The sequence below is a fragment of the Myotis brandtii genome, unplaced genomic scaffold (assembly GCF_000412655.1).
Source record: "Myotis brandtii unplaced genomic scaffold, ASM41265v1 scaffold842, whole genome shotgun sequence".
NCBI lineage: Eukaryota > Metazoa > Chordata > Mammalia > Chiroptera > Vespertilionidae > Myotis > Myotis brandtii.
In genome coordinates this window covers 306,944-334,204 of record NW_005371421.1, presented here as the reverse complement: position 1 = coordinate 334,204, position 27,261 = coordinate 306,944, and the positions used below count along the sequence as shown (strand labels likewise).

General features: G+C 41.1%; 1 protein-coding gene and 2 pseudogenes across 5 annotated transcripts in view; 1 reads left to right on the top strand and 2 right to left on the bottom strand.

Annotated features, from left to right (window-relative positions):
* Positions 1 to 2,312: 2,312 nt before the first annotated feature.
* LIMS1 (LIM and senescent cell antigen-like domains 1) overlaps positions 2,313 to 27,261 on the bottom strand; it is a 103,189-nt gene continuing 78,240 nt past the window's right edge. For 3 of the 5 annotated variants that reach the window (XM_014532102.1, XM_014532103.1, XM_005884655.2), the window contains 9 exons: positions 18,022 to 18,088; positions 16,681 to 16,801; positions 16,065 to 16,214; positions 14,609 to 14,759; positions 10,918 to 11,010; positions 10,481 to 10,529; positions 8,029 to 8,104; positions 7,695 to 7,834; positions 5,022 to 5,108 (listed from right to left, as the gene is read on the bottom strand). In XM_014532102.1, the coding sequence (XP_014387588.1) occupies positions 5,107 to 5,108; positions 7,695 to 7,834; positions 8,029 to 8,104; positions 10,481 to 10,529; positions 10,918 to 11,010; positions 14,609 to 14,759; positions 16,065 to 16,214; positions 16,681 to 16,801; positions 18,022 to 18,088 (849 nt within the window). In that variant the 3' untranslated portion in view covers positions 5,022 to 5,106. Of the gene's footprint in view, positions 5,109 to 7,694; positions 7,835 to 8,028; positions 8,105 to 10,480; positions 10,530 to 10,917; positions 11,011 to 14,608; positions 14,760 to 16,064; positions 16,215 to 16,680; positions 16,802 to 18,021; positions 18,089 to 27,261 lie in introns of all 5 variants that reach the window. The other 2 variants (XM_005884658.2, XM_005884656.2) reach the window with 1 other exon arrangement.
* On the bottom strand, positions 19,358 to 20,488 carry LOC102263793 (annotated as a pseudogene).
* Positions 20,963 to 21,757, top strand: LOC102259979 (annotated as a pseudogene).

Sequence of the window (27,261 nt, the reverse complement as noted above, 5' to 3'; positions counted from 1 at the left end):
ATCATAGTGTGTTTTTTCTCACCATTAACCATAGTAACTGTTGCTTATGTATTAAAGTGCTATTCCTGCTAAGTCTAGAAGCAGCCTCAGAATCCTCATCATTCATCTTAAGTCTGATGCTTAGTTGATCAGAATTAATACCTGAGGTGAAGCCTCTTACTGCAGATGTATCCCAGAATGTATGGCATCCTCTCTGCTTTAAGATCCAGCTAATAATACATTGCCTCAATCATGTTGATTGAGGTCATTTTCCCCCTTGCAGTTTCTAGTAGTAGATTACCATCTATTCCCTAGGAAGCAAAATTGACTGTCTCCATGTAGATCACAAAATAAGATATTTTCCTCATCAATAAAATTTCATTCTTTCAGCATGAGTAGAGTAATTTTGTGAACAACGTTTTGAGGCAGTAACAGTTTATAACAAATTGAGTGAATTATTGTTTCAGGTACTGTGCTGTGTCATACGCAGATTCATTTTATCTTTGCAACAACTGTATACAGTAGGTACTATAATTACACAGATGAGAACCCTGAGGTATAGAGAGATCAGGTAACTTGACCAGTAAAATCTAAAAGTGGCCGAGTCTCATTTCAAATCCATGAGCCTTGCCCTTTAACCATTACACTCCATTCAGTATTGTGCTGGAACCTGCTCTTACTGGCTCACAAATTTTCAGGAATTTTGCAAGCTGGTTGTTAAACATGGTCATTACTAAAAATTAAATCATATAATCTTAGAAGTGAATAAATTACATTAAAACCAAAGGTAATACATACTCTAAATTCATCACTCCTCAATTATTTACCACACTTTACTGTTCTGACTCTTGACACTATTTATATCTTTTGGGTCTTTCTGGTGGAATAGTGTATTATTGCACGTTTCTCCTCAGCTCTGCATTTAGTGGCATCACATTAGCAGCCAACATCAGCCATGGATGGAGAATTTATGCCACAGAAATTTGCTGATACTATAAATCAGGGTTTTGTTTTCTTTAGAGCCAGTTGTTAAACATTTACCAGCACAACACTGACCACATTGGTGGCGGTGGTCTTGTCAGAATGTGTTATATTATACAGATGAAAATCTATTTAAACAGACTTGATATAGATATTTTCAAAGATGGAAGAATTGTTCCTGTCAACTATTTTAGTTGATTCATATCTCCACTGATTGTCATCATTGCAGTTTTCAGTCCCCACATGGATTGCTGGATACAATATGTCTTGGCCTGTCCTTGTCCCCTCCCTTTCTAGTCTTTGTTACCTTAAGGACTCTAGTTTTCCATTTATATGTTTAAGTACCAACCTTACCTGCTTAAAAATGTAAGCTTTTAAGATTGCTCTCTCTGTTCCCTATCATTCAGATGAAAGTGGAGTTGGGTCAGGGCAGCAGAGAGAAATTCAGAAAGGGAATATTGGAGTAATGACTGCAGTGGGAGAAGAGGGAACTTATCTCCTGGGCCGCAGGCGCTGACGCCTGGGACCATAGGGTGGGCAGCTTCTCCGGCTGGCTGTGGCCTGGGACCTCGGGGTGGGTGGCTTCTCTGTCTCCTGGGCTGCAGCCAGCCTCAGGCGCTGGTGCCTAGGACTGCAGGCAGCCAGCTTCTTCGTCTCCCCTGGGTCGCAGGGCAGTGGGTTCTCCATCTTCCCCGGGACTGCGGGGCGGGCTTCTGTGTCCCAGGCCGCAGCCAGCGGCAGGTGCTGGCACCCAGGACCATGGGCAGGCAGCTTCTCTGTCTCCTGGGCTGCAGCCAGCAGCAGGTGCTGGCGCCGTTGCTTCGCCTTGCTGGCTTTGTCAGGGAGGACGTCCGGATGACGTCTGGTCTAATTAGCATATTACTCTTTTATTAGTATAGACAGTCACTGTGCTGTGCATCACATCCCCCTGATTTAATTATTTTATAACTGGATGTTAGTGCCTTTTGACCCTCTTCATTAATTTTGTCCACACCCTACCCCCATCTCTGGCAGTCACCATTTCTTCTCTATAAGCTTGTTTTTGTTTTTGATTTTGTTTTTAGATTTCACATGTAAGTGAAATCATATAGTAATTTTCTCTCTCTGACTTATATCACTTAGCAGCATAAAATCTTCAAACCCCATCCATGTTGTTGTAAATAGCAAGATATCCTTATTTTGTGGCTGAGCAATAGTCCAGTACACACACACACACACACACACACACACACACACACACACTTTCTTTATCCATTCATCTATCTAGGATGCTTCCAAAAGAGCTTTCTTAAACATTAGCCTTATCTTCTCATAGTTCTGTCTCAAAACCATTCAAATCAATGCACAACAGGTTATTGTTAATAATTATGAACATTTATTAGGTACCAAGAGTATATTGCAAAGGTTGCTATATAAAAACAGAATTAGCAATATAGTGTCCCTGCCATTGAGCTTACAATCTAAAATGAAATACAATAAGAATTCTGTACGCCTACCTTGAAATTTCCTGAACTTAAAAATGGCTGTTTTGGAAATAAGTGAGGAAAATGACCTATGATTTCAAGTGCAGTGTTAATAAGGCTTTGAACTTGACCCAAAGAATGTTTAATTTGTATCCAGGCATTTTCCCCAATTATATCAGGCTTAGCAAAAAAAAAAAAAAAAAAAAAAAAAAAAAAAAAAAAAAACAAAAAAAAAGCACTTAGAAATTTGGTAACAACAATGAATTTTAACTGGAAGTTAAAACTGCCTTGCTGGACTTTAAACAAAGAAATGCTTACTAGCCTGAGTTTTTTCACAGCTAGGAAAAGCTTCACAAAAAATATTATGAACTACACCAAATTTGTCTTCTATTCCAATACAACTTTTCAACTTTTTCTTCCTTTCTCACCTGTAAGAGCTCCAATGATAGCCCTATAAGGGAAGAAAGTACTGTATCTAGATAAAATACCCTAATAAGTTGAACTTCCAGAAAATATTAATTCATGCTTTAAAAGGAGTCAAAACAGCACTGGGACCTCTGGCTGCAGGACAGGCGGCCACATAGGTGTGTAAACAAAGCAGCCCAGCCCAGTGCACACGCCTTCACAGGGATTCAGAATATAGGTGAAAAGAAAAAGAATCTAGTTAATTGTTTGCTTTTCTGCTCCGTATTTCTGGTGTAGGCATATTTTTAGAATTTAGCATCAAGACCCTACACTGCAAACCCTGTACGTACTCTTTTACCTCTATCCATACTATATATATTAATAAATACCTTCAAGGTTTTCATTGCTGGTCATAAATCAGCTGACAAGGCACACTGAAGAGATTTTGATTCTTACTGTCAAATGCAAAGACTTTTAAACTTCTGAACACATGCAGTCTTAAACTATATATTTAATTATTTTCAATCATTCGTAATTCTTTGAACTCTAGAAGAACACTAAAAATAAGTTATTGGTTATAAGTTATCTGAAACCTGAAATAGAATTTGCCCTGTAACATGCATACACAAACTTTTCAATACAAATATTTTAATGGCAGAGTGGTAGCATTGTGAGGTGATATTTTTAATGGCAAAACAGTATTTTAGCAATTTTTGTAAAAAACAATAACTTTCCCCTTAGAAGTCCATCTTGGCACTTTTCTTTTAAATGATAACACAGCAGAAACATGTAAATAATGTTCATAACTAAATGCTTTGCATACAAGTTTATCAAGAAAGAATGGTCCAGAAACTTTAGAATAAAACCTTTTATGAAATAGAGTAACTCACTACTTTTGACCTAAAATTGACACTTAAACATCCCTCTTCTAATTTAAGTGCAATTTATATATCTTACTTAAAGCAAATAAAATCAAATAATTGTAAGATCTGAAATGAAAAACTTGAAACATGTATCAACATGCTTCTCCTCTAATAAGATGGCAGAAATTAATTTTAATGTGTTTCCCAAAAAGGGAGAAAACAAATTTTAAAAATATAATCATAATGTGGTAAATGATTCTGAGTTTATAAATCTCAACCAATACACTTGTTTTTAGTTAGTACTATACGGAACAGCTAGAATTCCTGATTAGTGTATGTTTTTCTAAGGCAGGGCAAGTTTATGTACAAAGCATAGATATTAACTTGGTTATAAAGGCAAAATGTCTAAAACGTGGTTATAAAGGCAACATGACCAAATACATTCACTTTTTTTTAAGTGATACATTTCAAGCTACATAAAATTTAATTTCATGTCCTAGTCTAGGACTACATCTTTGATATTAAGCTTAGAAGCATAACTACTGTAATTACAAAATAAAAAAACTTTCATTTTCCAATACTGCAAAGTATATTGTATTTTCAAATACAGAGAATAAAATTTTTTGCACAAAATTTAAAAAGGCGAACTATTTAGCCAGCTATAACTACTGTTAATTGTATGAAGGAAGAAGTTCACAAGGAGAATAATATATAAAGCTAAGCATAATTTTAAAAAACTAAGCATAATTATTGCATTTAACAACAACAAAAAGTCCAAGTAGTTCTGAATACACTTGTTTTGTGTTAGTAATATGTATATTCATTTTATAGGTACCAGTTTGATAAGCATACTAAAATTCCATAACATTTTTCTTGGTTATTTTTCTTCCTATATCCTCCCTAAAAGCAGTTGAAATTAACTTTCTTTTTAGTACAAAATAAAATAATGTTTATATTTTTTAATCTGAGTCATGTAAAAGGTGACTCCTTACTTTCATTTTGGGACCTAAATTAAAATTTAACATTTAACCATATGGTTTTTGCTATTAAGTATAGTCTACATTTTAGTAAGTTGAAAAGGGTTATTGACAAAGGCAAATCTTTATTTCATCTGTGTTTTAAATTATGATCCCAAACTTTTTTCTTTTTTAATGAGACAAAGGAGATGAAGAAAATGTTCATCTAGGTCCTCTTCACTCAACTGCTTTGAGGGACAAATTTAAATAAGGATGGATCAGGTCAATAACGTTGTTACTTTCTTATCTTTGCAGAAAAGAGAAAAAAAAAATAAAACAAAGGAAGTTATTTCCTTCCTAAGGTCTCAGCTAGTTTCTTAAGTCTTTTCTTCAGCTCCAATGGAAATTTCTCATAGCACTTTTTACAGACTGGCTTCATATCAAACTCCACAAATTTATTCCTAAAGATAATGATAAAAAAAATTAGTGAAAATATATTTAACATAAACACATAAATAATGTGAAATAATTTTATTGAAGTAAATAAAGATACTATATGATGACATGTTAGCAAAACAACTATAATTCTAATCTCAATTCCTATCATGTGGTAGATGTAAAAATTCACAATATTTGAAAAAACTTTCCTATAAATTGATCCTATGCATTAACCTATGTAATATAGAATGTATACTACAGTGTAGTCAGTGCTAAGTGTTCAGGAAATGTAGTGTAAATAGAACTAGGGAAGTAAAGTCAGTCATATTTAAAATACCATGAGAAAACTTTTAAAATTAGGTAGCAATAAGGTTTTGTCTTTCCTGGTAAAAAAAGGTTTGCCTCCCACCCCACCCCCCAAAAAATCATCTGAAATAAATCTTACATCAGAATGGGTTATTTTGGTTGGTTGGTTAACAGAAAGGCTGACAGGGGAGATACAGTAAGGTTTCAATTCCTCTTCATGAGCACAAGTGAATCAGATTCCCTGGTTGGAGAACTCAGGTCTTCTCTTTAAAAGTAAGAGCAGTAAACTGGTCAGCGTGGCTCAGTGGTTGAGCATTGACCTATGAACCAGGAGGTCATGGTTTCATTCCTGGTCAGGGCACATGCCCGGGTTGCAGGCTCGATTCCCAGTGTGGGGCATGCAGAAGGCAATCGATCAATGATTCTCTTTCATCATTTGATGATTCTATCTCTCTCTCCCTTCCTCTCTGAAATCAATAAAAATATATTTTAAAAAAGAAGCTAGAGCAGTACACATTGTTAATTTATTTGTAAAATAGTTCTGGAGAGGACAGTTTTCAGATGGCCTCCTATCTGCAATAGTGTGCTAACTTGTAATTATAATAGCTTATTACTGTTAAAATCAGGGTCCTTCATTGTGAATCAAGTAAATACACAACTTTATAACTTGTTCATTTTCTGTGAAATTATATTTAAGAAGCATTTCTGGAACAAGTCTGGCAGTATACTGTCATCTATGACAAATGATTAAATCTGCTAAAACCTTTTATTTTAAAGCTCCATATGGTAATTATTTTCTAGCTGGTTTTCAGAGATCCTAATTCAAATGTTATATTTCAATTGTCAGTTTGATTTAAACTATTGAGCTAAAAAATTTCTCCCAAAGTCTTTTTAGAACAGAAGCTATTAAAACTGCCATTAAAAAAAAATATTTTCATTGATTTCAGAGTAAGGGCGAGGGAGAGAGAGAGAGAAATATGAATGATGAGAGAGAGGCATTGATCGGCTGTCTCCTCCATGCCCCCACTGGGGTGAGCCTGCAACCGGGGCATGTGCCTTGACCTGGAAATGAACCGTTACCTCCTGGTTCATAGGTAGACGCTCAACCATGGAGCCACGCCAGCTAGGCCATTCTTTTTTTAAATTAAAGAAAATTGTCACTGCTTTTTGAGATACTGCTAAGCAAACCTTCCATTTTTATTTTTTTAAAGAATAGTTTATGGATTTTCAGAAAGAGAGAAAGGGAGAGAAACAGCTGCCTCCTGCATGCCCCCCACTCTGGATGGAGCCCACAACCTGGGCATGTGCCCTGACCAGGAATCGAACTGGCAACCTTTCAGTGCATGGGACGACACTCAACCCATCGAGCCTCACTGGCCAGGGCCACTCTATTGTTTTAATCTCATATTTGAATTTTAACTCCTCTTTATACAAAGAAACATCAAAACTTTAAAATAAAGAACTTAAAACACAATGGTACCCATAAAGGAAACATGGAATAATTATGCTAACAATTCAACAGAATTTCAAATTGAAATATTTCTCATAAGAATGAGACACAGAGTTTAGAAACATCAAGAAAATGAATTCATTAATAGTAGCATATGGACATTATATTAAAGCACACATACCAGGTGGGGCAAAATGAGGTTTACAGCTGTGAGCAGCAAAAGAGTTTATTCTTATATTATTATTTACTATTGTATTATTTTCCATTCGAACAATTGTAAACCTCCTTTTGTCCCACCCTGTACATACACCAAAGACAGTACATATCTTATTATGTACATTACGTGGCATTTGCTTAGATCTGAAACACACTGAAAGAACTTAATTTATTACAGAACTTAGAACAGGAGACTTGGACTCTATCAATTAAGTTAATTTAGGCAAAGAAACCCCAAACCAGGATTTAAAAAGCTACAATTATCAGACAAAAGTACTTTAAAAATTTTCCAGTATCAAGAGATGGAAATTCTTTCCTTTGAATCCATTAAACAGAAAGAGACAGAAATCCATCCCATATTGTAATTTAAAAAAAGAGATGAGGGAATCTACAGATTAAGGGAAATAAGGGAAGTACAAACTGGTATTAAGTGTGAGCCTTATTAATTTAAGCTCTATAATTTTAAGAATTATATAAAAGGACCAACTCTACACAGGACAGATACTTGTATTTTACTCTAGCGTTTACAATACACACCAAAAAGAAATTTAGAATGTAAAAGATAAAAACATATTCTAAAGGACTAAGCAAAGAAGAAAGCTGTGAAAATGACAGAAGGGATAGAAAGTTTACAGACAGACAGGCTTTTTCTTTTTCTGCTTGTCCTTATCCTTTGCTTCTCTCTCCCGTTTGGCAAGTCGCCTCTTAAATTCTTCTGGCATTTTCTCATAACAGTGTTTGCAGACTGGTTTTAGATCAATTTCAACAAACTTATCCCTTTGAGCAGGACAAAGAAGGAATAGAAGAAAGAACAGGGAACAATTAAAGGAAGAACTTTTAGTTTCAGAAGGCCTGAGTAGAAAGAAGAAAAAATGAATCAAATAATTCTGTTTTTAAAAATTCTGTTTTAAAAAATGTTACCCTAAAGTTTTCAGTGTAAGGATTCACGCTGGATCAAAATGTATACTTACTTGAGTGTTAATTTAGTGTTGCAGGTAGAACAGGCAAAACAGTTCACACACCAGGCCTTGTTAAGAGCGGAGACCACTAGAGGAAGAGGAAAGACATCTGGTGACATATTGGTATGGGAAGTGGGGGAGCTTACATTTTCAAATCTACAGCAGAATTAAGGTTATTTCCAAGACACCTGGCAGAGGTTGTCAAGAGGTTTGCTTGCAAAAGGACCACGTAGCTAAAAACTTTAGTGTAATTAATTAATGTTTATTGAATCAATCAATTTTATTAATTTATTTTTTCACATTAAAAACATACAAACTGAGTATTTGTCTTCCAAGGCTTCATCTTAGGAAAGATCATTATTGCCCTTTCCTTTTTCTTTCTTTTCTTAAAAACAAAACAAAACAAAACAAAACTTTTTTTTTCCCCCAGAGAGGAAGAGAGAGAAACATCAATGATGGGAGAGAATCAATGATCGGCTGCCTCCTGCATGCCCCCTACTGTGGATCAAGCTCACAACCCAGGCATGTGCCCTGATTAGGAATTGAACTGTGGCCTCCTGGTTCATAGGTTGATGCTCAACTACTGAGCCACGCCAGCCAGGCTCTTTTTTGCATGTGTGTGTTTTTTCATCTTCACCAGAGAAGTGACGGTATTTTTTTCCATTAATTTTTTTTAAAAGAGAGAGTGGAAAGGCTGAGAGAAAAAGGAGAGAAACATTGATGTGAGAGAGAGACATTGACTGGTAGCCTCCCACACATGCCCTGAATGGGGATGGAGATCAAACCTGCAACCCAGGTATGCACCTTAGACCGGGAATAGAACCCTAGACCTGTGGTCGGCAAACTGCAGCTCGTGAGCCACATGCGGCTCTTTGGCCCCTTGAGTGTGGCTCTTCCTAAGCCTTAGGAGTACCCTAATTAAGTTAATAACAATGTACCTACCTATATAGTTTAAGTTTAAAAAATTTGGCTCTCAAAAGAAATTTCAATTGTTGTACTGTTGATATTTGGCTCTGTTGACTAATGAGTTTGCTGACCACTGCGAGACCATCCGGTGTATAGGCCGATGGTCTAACAGCCACCCTTTTATGTAATGATGTTTACTTTGAATTTATATTAGTTCACACAAACACTCCATCCATGCTTTTGTTCCGGCCCTCCGGTCCAGTTTAAGAACCCATTGTGGCCCTCGAGTCAAAAAGTTTGCCCACCCCTGGCTCTAACCACTAAACCATGCCAGCCTGGGCTATTATTGCCCTTTTCAACTTGTATTTTTAAAGAATATACATAGAAATCTACTTTTTCTTTCTGTATTGAAACTTTATGAGTTAATTTTTACTACTCTGTGTCTCTTGAAAATATTTGACTGAGTTTCACTTATTAGGAGACCATTCACTGAAGGCATGAATTTAGGAAACTGCACATCAACCTTTATAGTTAAATATCTTTTTCTTTCCCTTGAGTATCCTATGAGGCCTATACAGTAAATGGTATGTACCATGTCTTCACACCAAAGCTTAAGTCCTCTCACTCCTGTGGACAATGCAGAGGGTACATAACATGCATTATTACATCACTCAGACGAGCTTTTTGTGCACAATGCTTGCCTACCAGCACACTTTCCACTACTTTCCTATCCCTATTGCCACTGGTCCAACAAAGAAATATGGACTAGAGAAGTAATTAAAGAAAAAAGCCCAGACATTAATGTATTCACCTACAGCAGTGTTTCTTTCAAAGCTAAGCACTTCCGTTGACAGTTTCTTTCATCTGGTAACCATCCCATGTAGGAGGAACTTTTATTTTCAATGGCACTAAGATTACTTTCTTGAACTAATCCTTTGCAAACCACATATTTCAGCAAGTATCCCAAGTTAGGTTCTCTGCTGAGAACCATGAAGCATGCTGAAAACAGGAATGTTTAAAATCTTGACAATAAGTGTCTGGCAGAACTGTGCTAGCAACTGTTACCAAATACAGCTGCCTTCAGTTCTAGTCCATCAGCTGTGCCTAATTACCCCAGTACAAGGGTGCTAAGTCCTAGAAATGTCTACAGGTAACTGTCAGGTTTTAGCATCTGCAAGGTTAAAGTGAGTCTTCCTAACTACCATGCAGATTAAACTGTTCTTAATAAACACTGCTTTACAGCTTCCAAGTTATATAGTTCTAGGGAAAGGAAAGAGACATAGGTTTCAGGGTTGGCCATAAATGCTTTCTACACTTCCTAATGTAACAACCCTGCGGCACTAGCCTAAAGTATTATAACAAATGAGTAACAAATCCAACTCTTAGGTCATTATCCTCTCACTGCTATAAATTACTTGGGAAATATGCCAAAGAAAGAGAAAAAGTAACTGATAATAATCACATTCCAAATTATAGCAATCAACCTCTTTCAATTTTCACAATTCTCAAATGTTTTTGTGTCAAAATGGTGCCATATAAAATTTCTACAGTTACTTACCATCACCTTCTATAACACGGTTGCAGTGGAAACAAACATCACCAAATAGCTGAAAATGAAAAAATGGTAAAAATTCAAGATATGTTAGAACTAAGTTTAAAACACCAAACATTTAACAAAATTTGGTTCTTTCTATCACTTAAAAACAAATAGCTGGCTACCTAAGTCCAGATTTTATCATAACTAGAGAAGATGAGTAGCAGTTCATGGACTAATTTTTACTTATGATGAAAATAATTTACTTTTCATCACTATCAAAACCAAAAAAATCTCTGGAGATGTTCCATATTTAAGGAAGCTAAATGAACATGACAACCCAAACTGGGTACAGTATTGGAGTGGAAAAAATTTTTTCTAAGTGATTTCTTTGTAACTAAAATATTGACAAGCTTAAATTCATAAAAGTATATCGAGTATCCAATGAGTACAAACAATACCTGGTTATAGTGGGTTTCACAATATGCAAGGCCCTTCCTTTCATAATGGCGATGTCCAAGAAATGGTTTTTCACACTTGGCACAAACAAAATGCTGAAAAAAAAAATGCTACATGTCATTTTTGAATTGCTATATTTTACTTATTAAATGAAATAAAACTCCAAAGTTACACTATCCTCAGAGATGATACCTGCAGGCTTGAGGCAGCCATTTCATGGGTTCTCCTGTAGCCCTTTCATTTTTAATTCAGGTGTTTGACAAGTTACTCTAAGACCCAGCCTATTCAAACATCACACAATGAGAAAACAGGCGAACGTCTGAGAGTCATCTGTAAGCAAGGGCTGTTGCTGGAGATGGACCATGACACGTTTTGCCTCAAGAAGATTTATTATCATAAACAAATTGAGAGACAAAAACCACATAATCATATCAATCAATGCAGAAAAAGCATTTGACAAAATCCAACACCCTTTCTTGATAAAAACTCTCAGCAAGTGGGAACAGAGGGATCATACCTCAACATAATAAAAGCCTTATATGACAAAACTACAGCCAACATCATACTCAATGGGCAAAAACTAAACTCATTTCCCCTGAGAAGAGGAACAAGACAGGGATGCCCACTTTCACCACTCCTGCTCAACATAGTACTGGAAGTGCTAGCCATAGCGATCAGACAAGAAGAAATAAAAGGCATCCAAATTGGAAAAGAAGTAAAACTGTCATTATTCGCAGATGACATGATATTATACATAGAAAACCCTAAAGACTCATAAAAAAACTACTAGGCTTAATAATTGAATTTGGCAACATAGCAGGATACAAAATTAGTTCCCAGAAATCTATGGCTTTTTTATACACCAATAATGAACTCACAGAAAGAGAAACTAAAAAAACAATCCCATTTACCATTGCACCAAAAAAATTAAGATGCCTAGGAATAAACTTAACCAAGGAGGTAAAAGACCTGTACTTGGAAAACTACAGGACATTGAAAAAAGGTAGAGGAAGACATAAACAAATGGAAGAACATACCATGTTCATGGATTGGTAGAATCAACATCATTAAAATGTCCATACTACCCAAAGCAATCTATAGATTTAATGCAATCCCCATTAACATACCAATGACATATTTCACAGACCTAGAACAAACTCTCCAAAAATTCATCTGAAATATAAAAAGACCCTGGAATAGCCACAGCAATCCTAAGAAAGAAGAACAAAGATGGAGGGATCATAATACCAGATATCAAGAGCATACAACGGAGTCAAGACAATCTCTTCAATAAATGGTGCTGGGAAAATTGGTCAAATACATGCAAAAAAATGAAACCAGATCACCAACTTACACCATACACAAAATAAACTCAAAATGGTTAAATGACTTAAGTGTAAGACGGGAACCATACAAATCTTAGAAGACTCCATAGGCAGCAAAATATCAGACATATGTCATAGCAATATTTTTACTGATACAGCTCCTAGAGCAATGGAAACTAAGGAGAAAATAAACAAATGGACATCAAAATAAAAAGCTTCTGCAAAAAGAAACCATCAACAAAACAACAAGAAAGCCCACTGCATGGGAAAACATATTTGCCAATGCTATCTCATGTAAGAGTTTAACCTCCAAAATTTACAGGGAACTCATACAACTTAACAAAAGAAGATAAACAATCTACTCAAAAAATGGGCAAAGGACCTAAATAGACACCTTTCGAAAGAGGACATACAGAAGGCCAAGAGACATATGAAAACATGCTCAAAGTCACTAACCATCTGAGAGATGCAAATCAAAACCTCACACCTGTTAGAATGGCTATCATCAACAAATCAAACAAACAAACAAGTGCTGGCGAGGATGTGGAGAAAAAGGAACCCTTGTGCACTACTGGTGGGAATGCAGACTGGTGCAGCCACTGTGGAAAACAGTATGGAGTTTCCACAGAGAGTTAAAAATGGAACTCCCATTTGATACACTTCTACTATATCATCCCAAGAAATCAGAAATACCAATCAGAAAGGATATATGCACTCCTACATTCATAGCAGCACAATTTACCATAGCTAAGATTTGGAAACAGCCTAAGTGCCCATCAGCAGATGAGTGGAGTAGAAAACTGTGGCACATCTACACAATGGAATACTATGCTGCTATAAAAAAGAAGAAACTTTTACCATTTGCAACAGCATGGATAGAACTGGAGAGCATTATGCTAACCAAAATAAGCCAGTCAGAGAAAGATAAATATCACATGATCTCACTCATATGTGGGATATAATGAACATAAAGTAATGAACAAAAATAGATCCAGAGACAAGGTAACGCTGAACAGACCGTCCAACCTCAGAGATAGGGCAGGCGAGGAGGGGAGGTTAGAGATCAACCAAAGGACTTGTATGGATGTATCTTGGCATAACCAATGGGTGCAAACACTGGGGTGGTGGGGGTTTGTCCTGGTGGGTGCGAGTGGCAGGGGGGGGGGGGTCAAAAGGGGAAAAAGAAGGCTATCTAGAATGACAACAATAAAAATGGCATTCAAATATCTAAATATAAATAAAACTTTAAAAAAAGACTTATTATTATTATTATATTTTTTTTATAGAGAGGAAGGGAGAGGCAAAAGAAACAATGTGAGAGCAAAACATTGATGGGCTGCTTCCTGCACACCCGGCCCCCCGCACAGGGGATTGAGCCTGCAACCAGGCATGTGCCCTGACCAGGAATCAAATCTGCAATCTTCCAGTGTACTGGACGGCGCCCAACCCCTCAAGCCACACAAGCCAGGGCTAGAAGATTTAAGAATAGAAGAGCAGATCCTATATTATTACCAAGAGCTCACAAAAGCAGTGTATATTCTATATTCCTAATTTTCTACAAAGGCAGTTGTCTTTAAAATGTTCACATTTAAATTTTTAAAATCTGCTTCTCCTCCTCCTCCTCTTCCTCCTGCTCCTCCTCCTTCTCCTTCTTCTCCTCCTCCCATGCCCTTCCTTGTTTCTCTCTCCTAAGTATATGTTTGCTGTGGTCAATAAACTCTTGCTTGCCTTTCTACCAAAAAAAACCAAAAAAAAAAAAAAAAAAACCAACACCCGGCAGCTCTGTGGAAGCATCTGGAAGGTACGGCTCATCATGAATGACATGAGTGACACCTTTTCATGCCTCCGTGTGACAGGACGTACAGCAGGGCCAGGTTCCCGCTTCCGAGTTAGCTCAGGGAGGAGTGATCCACAGACACAGCCAACCTGAGTCCGGTGTTGAGATGGGGGAACCGACGAGGGACGCAGCTGGCCGGGCCCGGCACGTGCAACCTCTGATCCACGAAACAAACTGCTGCTCACCCCCAGCGTCCCCGGACTCTGCAGCCGGGTGCCCAGCGTGACAGAGGAGGAGGATCTACGGACACACTCACTCACCCGCTCACCCCACCTGATGCAGAGCGGCCATGGGTCCCATTTCTGCCTCCCCAGTAGCCGCTAGCTCTGCAATGGCAGTGACGGTGTCTCCCTCTGTCATTGCCAGATCCCTGGTGCCAGCAGTTTTGTTTAACTTTTTATTGTGAAATATACAGATCACTCTTTAAAAAAATAATAATAAAATTTTAAAATCTCCTAATCTTGCTAACACATCTGAACCAAGGAAATTAAAAAGTACCGGTTGCCCTTACATCACACATGTAGAACTCACCTCCACATGCCACTGTTTGCCCATGGCATTTACCACACGCCCTTCAATGGGACGCCGACAAGCGCCACAGATGGGGACCCCCATTTTATCATGGCATGGCAAGCAATACAGTTCTCCTTTCAGCTCCCGGGCATCAGCAGTCAGCTCCTTCCTGTACATGAGAAAGGTAGCCAATTGAATGATAGCATCAAGAGAGAAAAAATTGGACAGCAATGTGGCTAACACTTTTTAGGAGCTGTTTGAAGTTATCACTACAACAATTCCTATAACTTCTTTTCCCTCCTTACAATCAGCGTAACCTGAATTAATAGGTTTGAATAGGTTCCAGATTCCTATCAAAACATCAGTATCATACACTAATGGTAAAATGTACAAGTCAAGATACATACCATCACACTGGTATTAGCTAACATTTCTTTGTCTATTATCACATTACAGTCATTTGTCTTTCTTAAAAGTTAGCGAATAATAACAATACTGAGGATAGACTCAGTGACATTATCTTTCCAAAATAACCAAGGAGTTTGGAGACTAGTTCCATTAATAATTATTATTTAAACTGTGACAAGCTTTTAGGAATAGTTACAGTTTAATAGAAAATAAACAAATGAAATGACCAGGATCTTCTGTTTCCAAATGCTTAAGTATGCTATTATTTTCCATCTCCTGTGTCAATAAACATGCCAGAGATAGCCCCAATTAGCCAAATGGAATTGTTTGAATTTCATCTGTTTAAATAATTATTTAAAAGTGCTAACAAAAAGTGAAAAAATATTCCACCAGAGCAAGGATAGGCAAGAAAAGCAGAAAAGCCACAAACTGATAATCACAAAAAAGATGAGGTGGCTGTTCTTACATTGCAAAGCAGTTTGCTTGACCTTGAGCCTATCTTGTCTTCCCTACTACAATTTAGCATGTACATTCATATTCATTATAGTAAAGTATCTTTTTCCTTTAAATTTTTATACTAGACAACAAATTCAGAGAATCACAGCCTAACAATATATCACGAGTTTTTGAAAGAAAAAAAACACAAACCTTTAGATAGAATTTAAGACATTTTGAGATAACACCCTAATTATTACAAATGCAAAAGTTATATATGTACAAAGACTTTCTAAAGCTTTTAAAATTTTTAATCCTTTATTGGAAAACAGTTTTTGGATGATTGAGGATATTTTAATATGGTCTGATTACTTCAAAGTCTGTACATGCAGGCACACGCACATTCAAGTATGCTGCACACACAATCAAATGTGGCAAAATGTTAACTGATGAAACTAAATTAAGGGCATGTAGGTATTCTTCATATTATTCTCATGACTTTTCTATAGATTAAAAATTTCCCAGATTAAAACTTGGAGGAAAACAAATTTGGTTTGCCGGAGTAACAGAAATACAGATAAATGTTATCCTTCATCTCCACTATTGTGCAGTAACAAAGAAATTGCAATACCCGCAGTTGGCACAGTTGAAGTGGTCTGGATGGTAAGGGTCATTCTTGAATATCAGAGGCTGCTCGTCAATGATGGCGTGGCATTTCTGGCAGATGTATTTTCCAAGGCCCCTGGCTTTCTCACGATTATGACAGGGGCGACACAGATGCCTAAACGGAGCCAAAATTTTTTTAGAAACTTAAATTTAAAATCTAGGGTTCTTCCTAATAATTAAAAAGAAATGTGCTGAGAAAGAAAAGAAAGAAAAAATAGAGAAAAAGAAATATGCTTCCCATATCTCTCAAAAGAAATTAAAGAAACCATTTCTTTAGAAATCACTGTTGACTTAATAGCGCAGACTACTACTTTTCATATGAAAAATGCAAATGATCTGACTGATATTTTAGAAAATTTAAAATGCTTGTCCCACCTTTTGTGAGGCCCAGGAACACAAACGGCAGTCAAACACTGCTGCTACCCAGAAACTCCAGGGCCCTCTCCTAACAGGACCAGTTTGAGTCCTTATGTCTTAAACTGGGTGTCCCAAAGCACCGCCTCACATCCCATGAGAAAATACGCATAACTTGTAGTAGTCACTTTATCCACCCACACCTGACAAGGATAAAATACTCCTACCTCCCAGCATTCTTGACAAACCCGATATCTGCCAGGACTTCCTGGCAGAGGTCACAGCAGAAGCACTCAGGATGCCAGCTGTTATTCATGGCTTTGATAACTCGGCCAATGATGAATTCACCTGTGCAAAAGTGACACACAAAGTATATCCATTGTGGCATTTTATTGCTAAAAGCAGTGAAGGGAAAAATCACGAAGAAAAAAAAACACACATTTAAACCTTTCTCCACAAAAAGGAACTTTTTATGTATGTGTATAACATAACAAGCATTATATTAGAAAAACGTTTTCTATATCATCTGAGTGCTTGTTTTTCATTCTGTAGTTCTGTATTTTCGGGCTGTCTTATTAAATCTCTGAATCTGCCTTTCCTTTCCCAAACAATTACCGGGCTCTCTTGAATGCCTTTTGGTAATTTCTGGCCATTAATGATACAGAAAACTGAAATCCACAGCACATTTTCTTTTAACCTAGGCTTAATTTCTTCTCTCATTAAACCTTTATAACATTCTACTCAGTTTCTCCAATCTCTGGAGGCCTTCTAGTAGAGCTGTTAGCAACCAGTGAAGTGGCTAAGGTGCAAGCCAGCCCAGCACCTATAACCACAGGCAATCTCTAAGCAACTATGCACCTCACTGACAATCTTCTCTGTCTCCCTCCTGGCAAACCCAAAAGCAAGTAGGGTAAATGAACATTCCATAAATGTTAATTTAACAGAAGTCTCAGTTAATCCTGAAATAACTTTATACCAGATGTCCTTAAAAATCAATTCTCTCTGGGTTTTTATACTCTTCCAGTTTGTTATATATTATTAGAGGCCTGGTGCACGAATTTTGGCAGGCGGGCGGGGGATGCACCCTCTTGCAGTCTGGGTCTTTCGCAGTCCAGGACCCCTTGCTCCTATCGCCTGCCTGCAGCGGAGGCAGGAGAGGCTCCCACCACCACTGTTCTGCTCGCCAGCCATGAGCCCGGCTTCTGGCTGAGCGGTGCTCCCCCTGTAGGAGCGTACTGACCAACAGGGGGCAGCTCCTGCATTGAGTGCCTGCCCCCTGGTGGTCAGTGCGCATCATGGCGACTGGTCGTTCCACCATTTGGTCGATCTGCATATTAGGGTTTTATTATATAGGACTAATAGGCAAGAGTACCTAAATGTTATTCCTAATAAGCACCAAAACCCACTTTTATCATTGACACTTAAACAACTTAATACATTAAGCGCCCAGTCAATCACAGGTGACTGACACTATACTTTCTGTCCGGAAGACAAAACAGGCTGGGTGCTTAACGTGTTAAGTAACTTTGAAACTTACTTTTTATTTTACATTCAGCAGTGAGACTTACCGCACTGATGGCAGCAGGGTGCAAAAAGCATCTGAAAATCATGTTCACAGTACTTCCTCCCTTCAAACTGAAATAGAAAGTATTTGTAAACATGAATATAATTGTTCTATGCAGACAAATAGGAAAGATAGTTTTGATCTAAGAGCTCTGCCCTAAGAATTTATAATTCTACTAAGATTTTTAAAAGCAGATATACTTTTGTATCTTCCAGACATCTACATGTGGGCTCAGGAAAGATACAATGAACAAGTTGAGGCTAGAATTAACATAGTGTCCAAAGAATGCAGTGACCTGGCCTATAACTATACTTAATTGTTGTTGTTTTGTTTTTTTTCTCACATGCTCCATGTTTAAGAATCTGATGAAAACTACAGACCCCATTCCCCAGAAAATACACATATACATACAAGTCCTTTTCCACATTCTTTAAGGATGATATCTAAAATATTTTACTCTAGGCTTAAATATTTACAAAAGGTAAACATTCCAGCATATTTAAAATTTAAACATCTTAAAATGGCACCAAATCCTTATTTACATCCTCCATTTCTCTCCTTGAACTGTTTCTATTTTATTTTTATTTATTTATTTTTTTAAGTATATTTTATTGATTTTTTACAGAGAGGAAGGGAGAGGGATAGAGAGTTAGAAACATCGATAAGCTGCCTCCTGCACACCCACTACTGGGGATGTGCCCACAACCAAGGTACATGCCTTTGACCGGAATCGAACCTGGGACTGTTCAGTCTGTAGGCCGATGCTCTATCCACTGAGCCAAACCAGTCAGGGCTGTTTCTATTTTATTTCCCTCAAAGCTTTATCCTAGTATATTTTTTATGCTAGTGTCTTTAACTGATCACCCTACCATACTTCACTACAATTAAAATGCTTTACTTTCTGAATTCATAAGATTCTAAAAGGAATATTCTTTTCTTCTGGATTAAGTTGTCATTATAATGATTATTAGTAAAACATAAGTTACAAATGTTAAATTTTAGTTTTACTACTAATTTACTTGGAAAGCATACCTTAATGAGATGAGCAGGGCTACTCTTTTCCCCTCATAATTACTTCATGCTTCTGTGGATAAATATGACTTACCACTAGAAAAACCATTAATTCTAGATTAATTTTATATTTTTGGGATTGCTTTTATCCTTTTCACATAAAAAAGTTGTAGGGATTATATAAAGTCTTCCTTTGAATCTTTAAGCACCTTGTAAGTTATATATTAAAAAATCACATACTCTTTGATTATCAAAATTCACTTTAAATAATCTATCAGTTGTCAACTCAATTTCCTCAATTATAAAAATTATCTGCAGATTTAGCTCATTCAATTTAATGAACATCCTATATAATAAGAGAAACATGTAAATTGACTGTCCCTCAACTATGCCCACCAGCCAATCAGGAGTGAATATGCAAATTAACCCAACAAAGATGGCGGGTTAATTTGCATACGCAGGGGCTGGGCGGAGAGCAGAGCAGGAGAGCTGGAAGCTTGGGGGGACGTGGCTCCCTCGGTCGCTCCCCCAAGCCGCTGGGCAGAGAGCAGAATGGGAGAGCCGGCAGAGATTGGAGCAGTTTGGGGAACTTGGCTCCCCAAGCCACAAGATGGAGAGCAGAGAGAGAGAGCTGGTGGCTTGGAGGACCTGGCAGAGTGGGAGGCCGTGGGATGGAGACAGAGCAGGAAGGGAAAACAAAGAGCGCGGGGAGCACCAGGAATGCTGGGAATTGTAGTTCTGGTGGCAGACGGATCTCCTAGACCAGGGGTGGGCTGGCCCTTGGAGAGCGCTTTCAGGAAGTCGGACTTGTAGGGCGCGGCATACAGCACTGCCTGGAAGATCTTCTGCACGATCCAGCCGTGGTAGTTCTTGAGCGCCATCCTATAGGCCTTGGTGGCGTTGATGCGGATGAAGTTGGGGTGGCTCTCGTCCCGCTCCCCGTCGCAGATGCTCTGCAGGAAGACCTGGATGAAGCAGAGGCCCCTTTTCAGCCACATAAGTGCCAGCATGGGCCCACTTTGGGCCACTCTGCTCCATACATTTCCTTCTCCGCCTCCAGGATGTTCTCCGCCTCCAGGATGTTCTGCAGGGTCTGGAACTTGGCTGGGTCGGTGTTGTGCACAGCTTTGATTTTCGTGATGTTATCACTTATGTCTGCCTTGATGGGCATAAACACTGGAGACCCAAAGCAGTCAAAGAAGGGCGGCAAGTGGGACACTGTCCCCAGGAAGGGCCCAGTCTCGATTTGCTTGTCCGCAGGCAGCGGCTTCAGCAGGTGCTCTGCCAGCAGCGCCATTTTGGGATTGAGGCCGGCGGTGATGCCTTAGTCGGTGCCGTGGGCTTCCATGCCGACCCCCCAGCTGCCGCCATCCATGCCAGGGCCATTACTGCCGCCTGCCACCGAACCCGGGGACGCCAACGTCACCACTCGCCCTTCCTTTATTTTTAAAAGATTGCACACACACGCCCGGCCCCCAGCACCTCCCCGGCCTGGGCTAGAGGCCACCAGTGGTTTGAAGGCCGGCCATGCCCCCATCCAGGCAGGGACCCCTAATGGTGACTGGTCATTTGCCTGGACGTGAGGGCCCTAGGCCAGTGGTCAGCAAACTGCGGCTCGCGAGCCACATGCGGCTCCTTGGCCCTTGAGTGTGGCTCTTCCACAAAATACCGACTTCTGCGCATGGGCCACGAAGATTCAATCGCACTGTACATGTGCACCCGCACATGGTATTTTGTGGAAGAGCCACACTCAAGGGCCAAGGAGCCGCATGTGGCTCGCGAGCCGCAGTTTGCTGACCACTGGCCTAGGGCCCTCACGTCCAGGCAAATGACCAGTCACCATTAGGGGTCCCTGCCTGGATGGGGGCATGGCCGGCCTTCAAACCACTGGTGGCCTCTAGCCCAGGCCGGGGAGGTGCTGGGGGCCGGGCGTGTGTGTGCAATCTTTTAAAAATAAAGGAAGGGCGAGTGGTGACGTTGGCGTCCCCGGGTTCGGTGGCAGGCGGCAGTAATGGCCCTGGCATGGATGGCGGCAGCTGGGGGGTCGGCATGGAAGCCCACGGCACCGACTAAGGCATCACCGCCGGCCTCAATCCCAAAATGGCGCTGCTGGCAGAGCACCTGCTGAAGCCGCTGCCTGCGGACAAGCAAATCGAGACTGGGCCCTTCCTGGGGACAGTGTCCCACTTGCCGCCCTTCTTTGACTGCTTTGGGTCTCCAGTGTTTATGCCCATCAAGGCAGACATAAGTGATAACATCACGAAAATCAAAGCTGTGCACAACACCGACCCAGCCAAGTTCCAGACCCTTTAGAACATCCTGGAGGTGGAGAAGGAAATGAATGGAGCAGAGTGGCTCAAAATGGGGGCCACGCTGGCCTGATGTGGCTGAAAAGGGGCCTCTGCTTCATCCAGGTCTTCCTGCAGAGCATCTGCAATGGGGAGCGGGATGAGAACCACCCCAACCTCATCCGCATCAACACCACCAAGGCCTACAAGCTGATGCTCAAGAATTACCACGGCTGGATCTTGCAGATGATCTTCCAGGCAGTGCTGTATGCCGTGCCCTACAAGTCAGACTTCCTGAAAGCACTTTCCAAGGGCCAGAATGTGACGGAGGAGGAGTGCCTGGAGAAGGTCCGCCTATTCCTGGTCAACTACACGGCCAGCATCAACATCATCTACGAGATGTACACCAAGGTGAACGCCGAGCTCAACTACAAGGTGTAGGTGTGCCCAGCGGCCAGCACTCCCAGAAATAGACAAGCCGCAATCACTGTGAAGCAAGCTGGAGGCTGCCCTGGCTTGCGTCCCCCAGAGTGGCCCAGAGTCTCGCTGGAGTTGCAGGGGACACAGCCCTGGTTTCTGAAAAGTCATTTTTGGGGTTTATTCTAACAGGGCAATAAATAACCACCCTACTTCTGAATCACCTTTAATTTCACGGCAGCACAGACCGACTGCCTTCATTTCAGTGTGCTAAAAATCAGTTAATGTTGCTAATGAGTCAAGTCCTAGAGTTTGCTGTCCCTGTCCCCCCATGTGGTGCGTGACCCTGGGGGAGCCCTGTCATACACCTCATTTTAAAAATGAGACTCTGGTGCAGTGATGTTTCGGGTTGTCTAAGGACCACAAGGTGTCTAATTTGAAATTATACAAGACTTTTTTTTTTTAAAAGCAGACTGCTGTGTGCTCCTGTGGTTGCACAGCCCAGCCTCACAGCGCTGTCAGTAGACCCCACTCTTTCCTACTGTCTTTTTCCAGACAGTTTTTTATAGTTGAAAACAACCAGCAAGCCTTGATGACCTTGCCCAAGGGGACTTTATTTTAAAGCTATCAGGTATGAGTAACTGACCACAGATGACTGAATTTGCATTCTTCTGCATAAGTATTTCCTTCAGGGACAGCCTACCCCACCTAAGAAACTACCTATCATGTGTGTTCTCTCAGAAGGGAGACCATGAGCCCTCCCGATGCCGAGACCCAAGCAATCACCTTGCTGCCTTAACTGTCCCTCCTGGCACTAACAAGAGCTGTATTTTGAAAGTGTTGGGGTAAACAGAGGGACCCCCAAAGAATTCATGAGGAACAATTGGATTTTTATGCAAACACTAAATAATTCTTAATAAATAAATCTCTATTTTGGAATAAAAAAAGCCTATATAATAAAGAGGTAATTTGCAAATTGACCATCAAGCCCTCATAAAAGATGGCTGCCCACATGTGGTCACAAGATGACCACCCCCATGTCGTCACAAGATGGCCGGCAGGAGAGGGCAATTGTGGGCGATCAGGCCAGCAGGGTAGGGCAGTTAGGGACAACCAGGCTAGCAGGGGAGGGCAGTTGGGGCAGACCGGGCCTGCAGGGGAGCGCAATTAGGGGTGACCGGGCCAGCAGGGGAGGGCAGTTGGGGGCAATCAGGACAGCAGGGGAGCAGTTAGACATTAATCAGGCTGGCAGGGGAGTGTTTGGGGTGATCAGGTTGGGAGGCATAAGTGGTTAGCAGCAATCAGGCAGGCAGGCAGGCAGGCGAGCGGTTGGGAGTCAGCAGTCCCGGATTGTGAGAGGGATGTCCGACTGCCGGTTTAGGCCCTGTGGAATCAGCCTAAACTGGCAGTTGAACATCCCCCGAGGGGTCCCAGATTGGAGAGGGTGCAGGCTGGGCTGAGGGCCATTCCCCCCCCCCCCCCCGCACAAAATATGCAAATTAGCTGGGACACCACAACGTCATGACTGCTCAGGAGGAGGCTGCATGCACAGGTGGGTGGGAGGGGACTGCTGCATGATGAGGCAAGCCAGGGATGGCGCAGGCCCGCAGAGAGCAGGGTGGAGCAGGGCCTGCCAGCTGTGGCAGCAGTGAGCATGCAGTCCCGCAGAGAGCAGAGAACAGGGCCTGCCCGCCAGGGTGCGCTGGCAGTCCCACCTCTGTGCGTGACCTGCAGAGGAAAAACCTTTTCTGACCACTCATTGGCTAAGCTCCTGGTACACCACTCGCAGTATTCTTGGTAAATTGTGTAATAAGAATCCAAGAAGGTGATCTAGGGTTTTTCCACCTCACTCCTGGAGGAAAAAACGAAGGTCTGCTGCTGGAGGGGCTAAGATATGTCATATCCTGCCCTAGCCCAACTGGCTCAGTGGATAGAGCCTCGGCCTGCCGACTGCAGGGTCCAGGTTCGATTCTGGTCAAGGGCATGTACCTAGGTTGCAGGCTCCTCCCGGACCAGGCCCAGGTCAGGGCTCATGCGGGAGGCAACCAATAGAAGTGTCCCTCTCACATTGATGTTTATATCTGTCTTTCCCTCTCTCTTCCACGCTCTCTGAAAATCAATGGAAAAATATCCTCAGGTGAGGATAAAAAAAAGAAAGAAAAAAAGAAATGTCATATCCTATGAAAGAGACATCTTGAAAATGCCTAAAGAAAGTTGTCATTTTTTCGTGGTGAAGGGACTGGAGTCTGTGTTGATGAAAACACCTTGATAGATGCGGTGTCCAGCAGTGGCGGCAGCAGTGGGGTAATGGGGGCGTTGCCTTCTGCTTATCAGCCTGGTCGCCTCCTGCAGAGGGAGGCCAGACTGCGGCTTAGGCTTGCTTCCCGTGGGGAGCGGGCCTAAGCTGTCAGTAGGACATCCCCTGAGGGCTCCCGGATTGGAGAGGCTGCAGGTCAGGCTGAGGGACCCCTCCAGTGCACAAATTTCATGCACCGGGCCTCTAGTCCATAATAATTGATAAACCAGCCAAAGCAGATTTATTTTGCGCCAGAAAAAGTCTTACTTCATTTTAAAATTCAAATAATAAACTCCAATAAATTTAATGAATCTATTTTTAAAGTTACAAATAGAGGATAATAAATCAACAAGCTATTACTCAATACTCTGTCATAATATAATGCATTGTAATGTGTAGCTCAAAGCACTAGAAGTTATTTAAGTGCGATGTTCCTTTAATGAATATATATTATGTACATATAAAGACATCCGAGGTTTAGTAATAATTTTACTAAATTAGTAGTAATTAAAAAAAAGAAATCAGCCCTAGCTGGTTTGATTCAGTGGATAAAACATTGGCCTGTGGACTGAAGGGTCCCAGGTTCGATTCCGGTCAAGGGCACATGCCCTGGTTGCGGGCTGGATCCTCACAACCAATCTCAGATTGATGTTTCTCTCTTTCTCTCTCTTCCTCTCTCCCTCCCCTCACCCTCCCTTTTACTCTCTCTAAAAAAAAAAAAAAAAAAAAAAAAAAAAAATCAAGGAGATTCTGAAAAAATGTTGGCCAAATAGGAAGACCTGCATCTCATCCCAGGGCCAGACTGGAATTACAACTAAATTGAAGAACATTCACCTGCAATTACCAACTGAGGTCCAGCTGAGGAGTAGACTTATATCAAGGAAGGACAGAAAACACCTGGACACTGGTTGGAAGGGTGAGGTCGTAAGAGGGGCTGACCCAGCTCCCAGGAGCAGCAGGCTGGAAGAGCTGCAGCCGAGACAAGGGAGCCCTAGGTTATGGGAGGGGCTGTTCCCCCAGAAGAGAGAGTCCTGGAACCCAGGCTGGCCTCCACAGCTCGGAGCACCAGAGCCCAGACCAGCAGCCCATGTAACATCCATCTGTGAAAGGTGGCAGGGCTGCTAGGCATGGCGGAGTCTGGACCTTGTAGACTGAAGCTGTTGGGAGAGAAAGCTGCACTTTTTTTTTTTCTAAACACAGAGCACAGGAGTTTTCATTTGCAGCTACTCACCTGAGGCTTTGGTCTGGGTAGAAAGGTGTGGACTCCAGGTGCCTGAGAAGCTGGGGTTGTAAGCATTATGGGGAGACATGGAAAAACAGCAGCCAGGAGTCCTGCATTTGGTTCAAGCCCAAACCATTTTTCCCTCCCGAGAGGAGCTAGTTGCTTCCAGTAACCTCAGGGCAGATAAAGAAAAAAACCCTGCCCTAGGTCATACAGCCTGCCCCACCCTGCATTTTGACCTTTTCAGAGGAAACAAAAGCAAAAGCCAAGCCTACAGATTTGAAAAGTCTCAGGGAGCAGCAGTGACTGGATTGGGAGAGGGACCATCTGCCCCACTATGCTGGGCACCAGTCTAGTACTTCCTTACATGGTGGAGTGGATAGAAACTCCATGTTTCCAGCCGATCCCACTGGAATCCATACAAGGATCTCTGCCCAGCTGAGGACAGACTAATATTTTGGGCCACTGGAGAGAAGTAGCTCTGGGACAGGGAAACACACCCCCAACATTCCCTGAAAGCTAAATAAGCACCTTCGCCGCTTAAAGCCCTTTTAGAAACTGACTTTTGAGTGATTAAAGATTGGCAGATGAATAAAGGCAAAGGTGGGCAGAGGTGGAGCCTGGAGAACCAGAGGAAGTTTGCTGAGCCAGCCCTGGGCTCCACAATGCTAACAAATCTACTTCAGAAGATAGAACCTCCTGATTGCAGCCAAGTTCTGTGGAGATTGACACAAACTGTGGATCGCCTGGAACTTCAAGCAGGTTGCTGAAAGCCAAAGGAGGACAGTTGCTGACAGTGATTAGCACATAAACCTCCCATGGAAAGCCCAGGACAGTCAGCCACAGTCATCAGGAGAGTAGGATCCAAAGGGAGCTCCTATGGGGCACTAAACTTGGCTGAAAAGAACACCATTTCACCTTTTTGTTGTTGTTGCTGTTTTTCTTTCAATTTTTCCTCTTTTTTCATTTCTTTTTCTTTGTACATCTACACAATGGAATATTAAACTGCTGTATAAAAGAAAGAACTCTTAGCATTCACAACAGCATGGATGAATCTGAAGTGCATTATGCTAAGTGAAATAAGCCAGTCAGAGAAAGATAAATATCACATGATCTCACTCATTTGTAAAATATGATGAACATAAACTAATGAACAAAAATAGATCCAGAGACAGAGAAGCATTGAACAGACTGCCAAACTTCAGTGGGAAGGCATACTTAAAAAATTAGAAAGAGAACAAGAAAAGCCCAGAGAAAGTAGAAGGAAGGAAATAATAAAGATCAGAAAATAAATGACATACAGATTAAAGAAAAATACAAAAGATCATCAAAACCAAGAGCTGGTTCTTTGAAAAGATAAAGAAAATTGATAAACCTTTAGTCAGACTCACCAAGAAACAAAGAGAGAGGATCAAATAAACAAAATAAAAAATGAATGACCCCACAGAAATAAAAAAATCTGCAAATAGAAAACCAAGATGGCGGCATAGGTTAACGCCGAACAACCACTTCAAAAATACAACTAAAAGACGGAATGGACATCATCCAGAACCATACGAAGGCTGGCTGAGTGGAAGTTCTATAACTAGGAGGAAAGAGAATAGCATACCGAGATTCAGAGGAGGCGCAGTGCGGAAGTCAAATACTAAGGTGTGGAGTGCGCGTGGAGCGGGCTGGCGGCTGAGGGCGCGGTTGTCTGTTTCAATCGGGAGGGAGTCTCAGACTCCGAGCTCCAGATCCGGGCGAGTCTCTAGCGACCCAGACTCAAACGGGAGAAGCGGGACTGTCTGGCTTCGGTCGGAACTCGAAGGCAGCTTTCTCTCAGAGGTTTGCAGCGGTTGCTGGGACTCTGAGAGGCAGAGCCCCTGGGGACGGGACTGAGAGCAGCCATAACTGCTCGCTCCGCCCGCCCGCCCTGTTGATCCCCTGGGACCCGCCCCCGCCCAAGCCCTGCACAGAGGCATTTGCTAGATAGCCTCAGGCAAAGGCTAGATTAGCACCTCCCTAGAG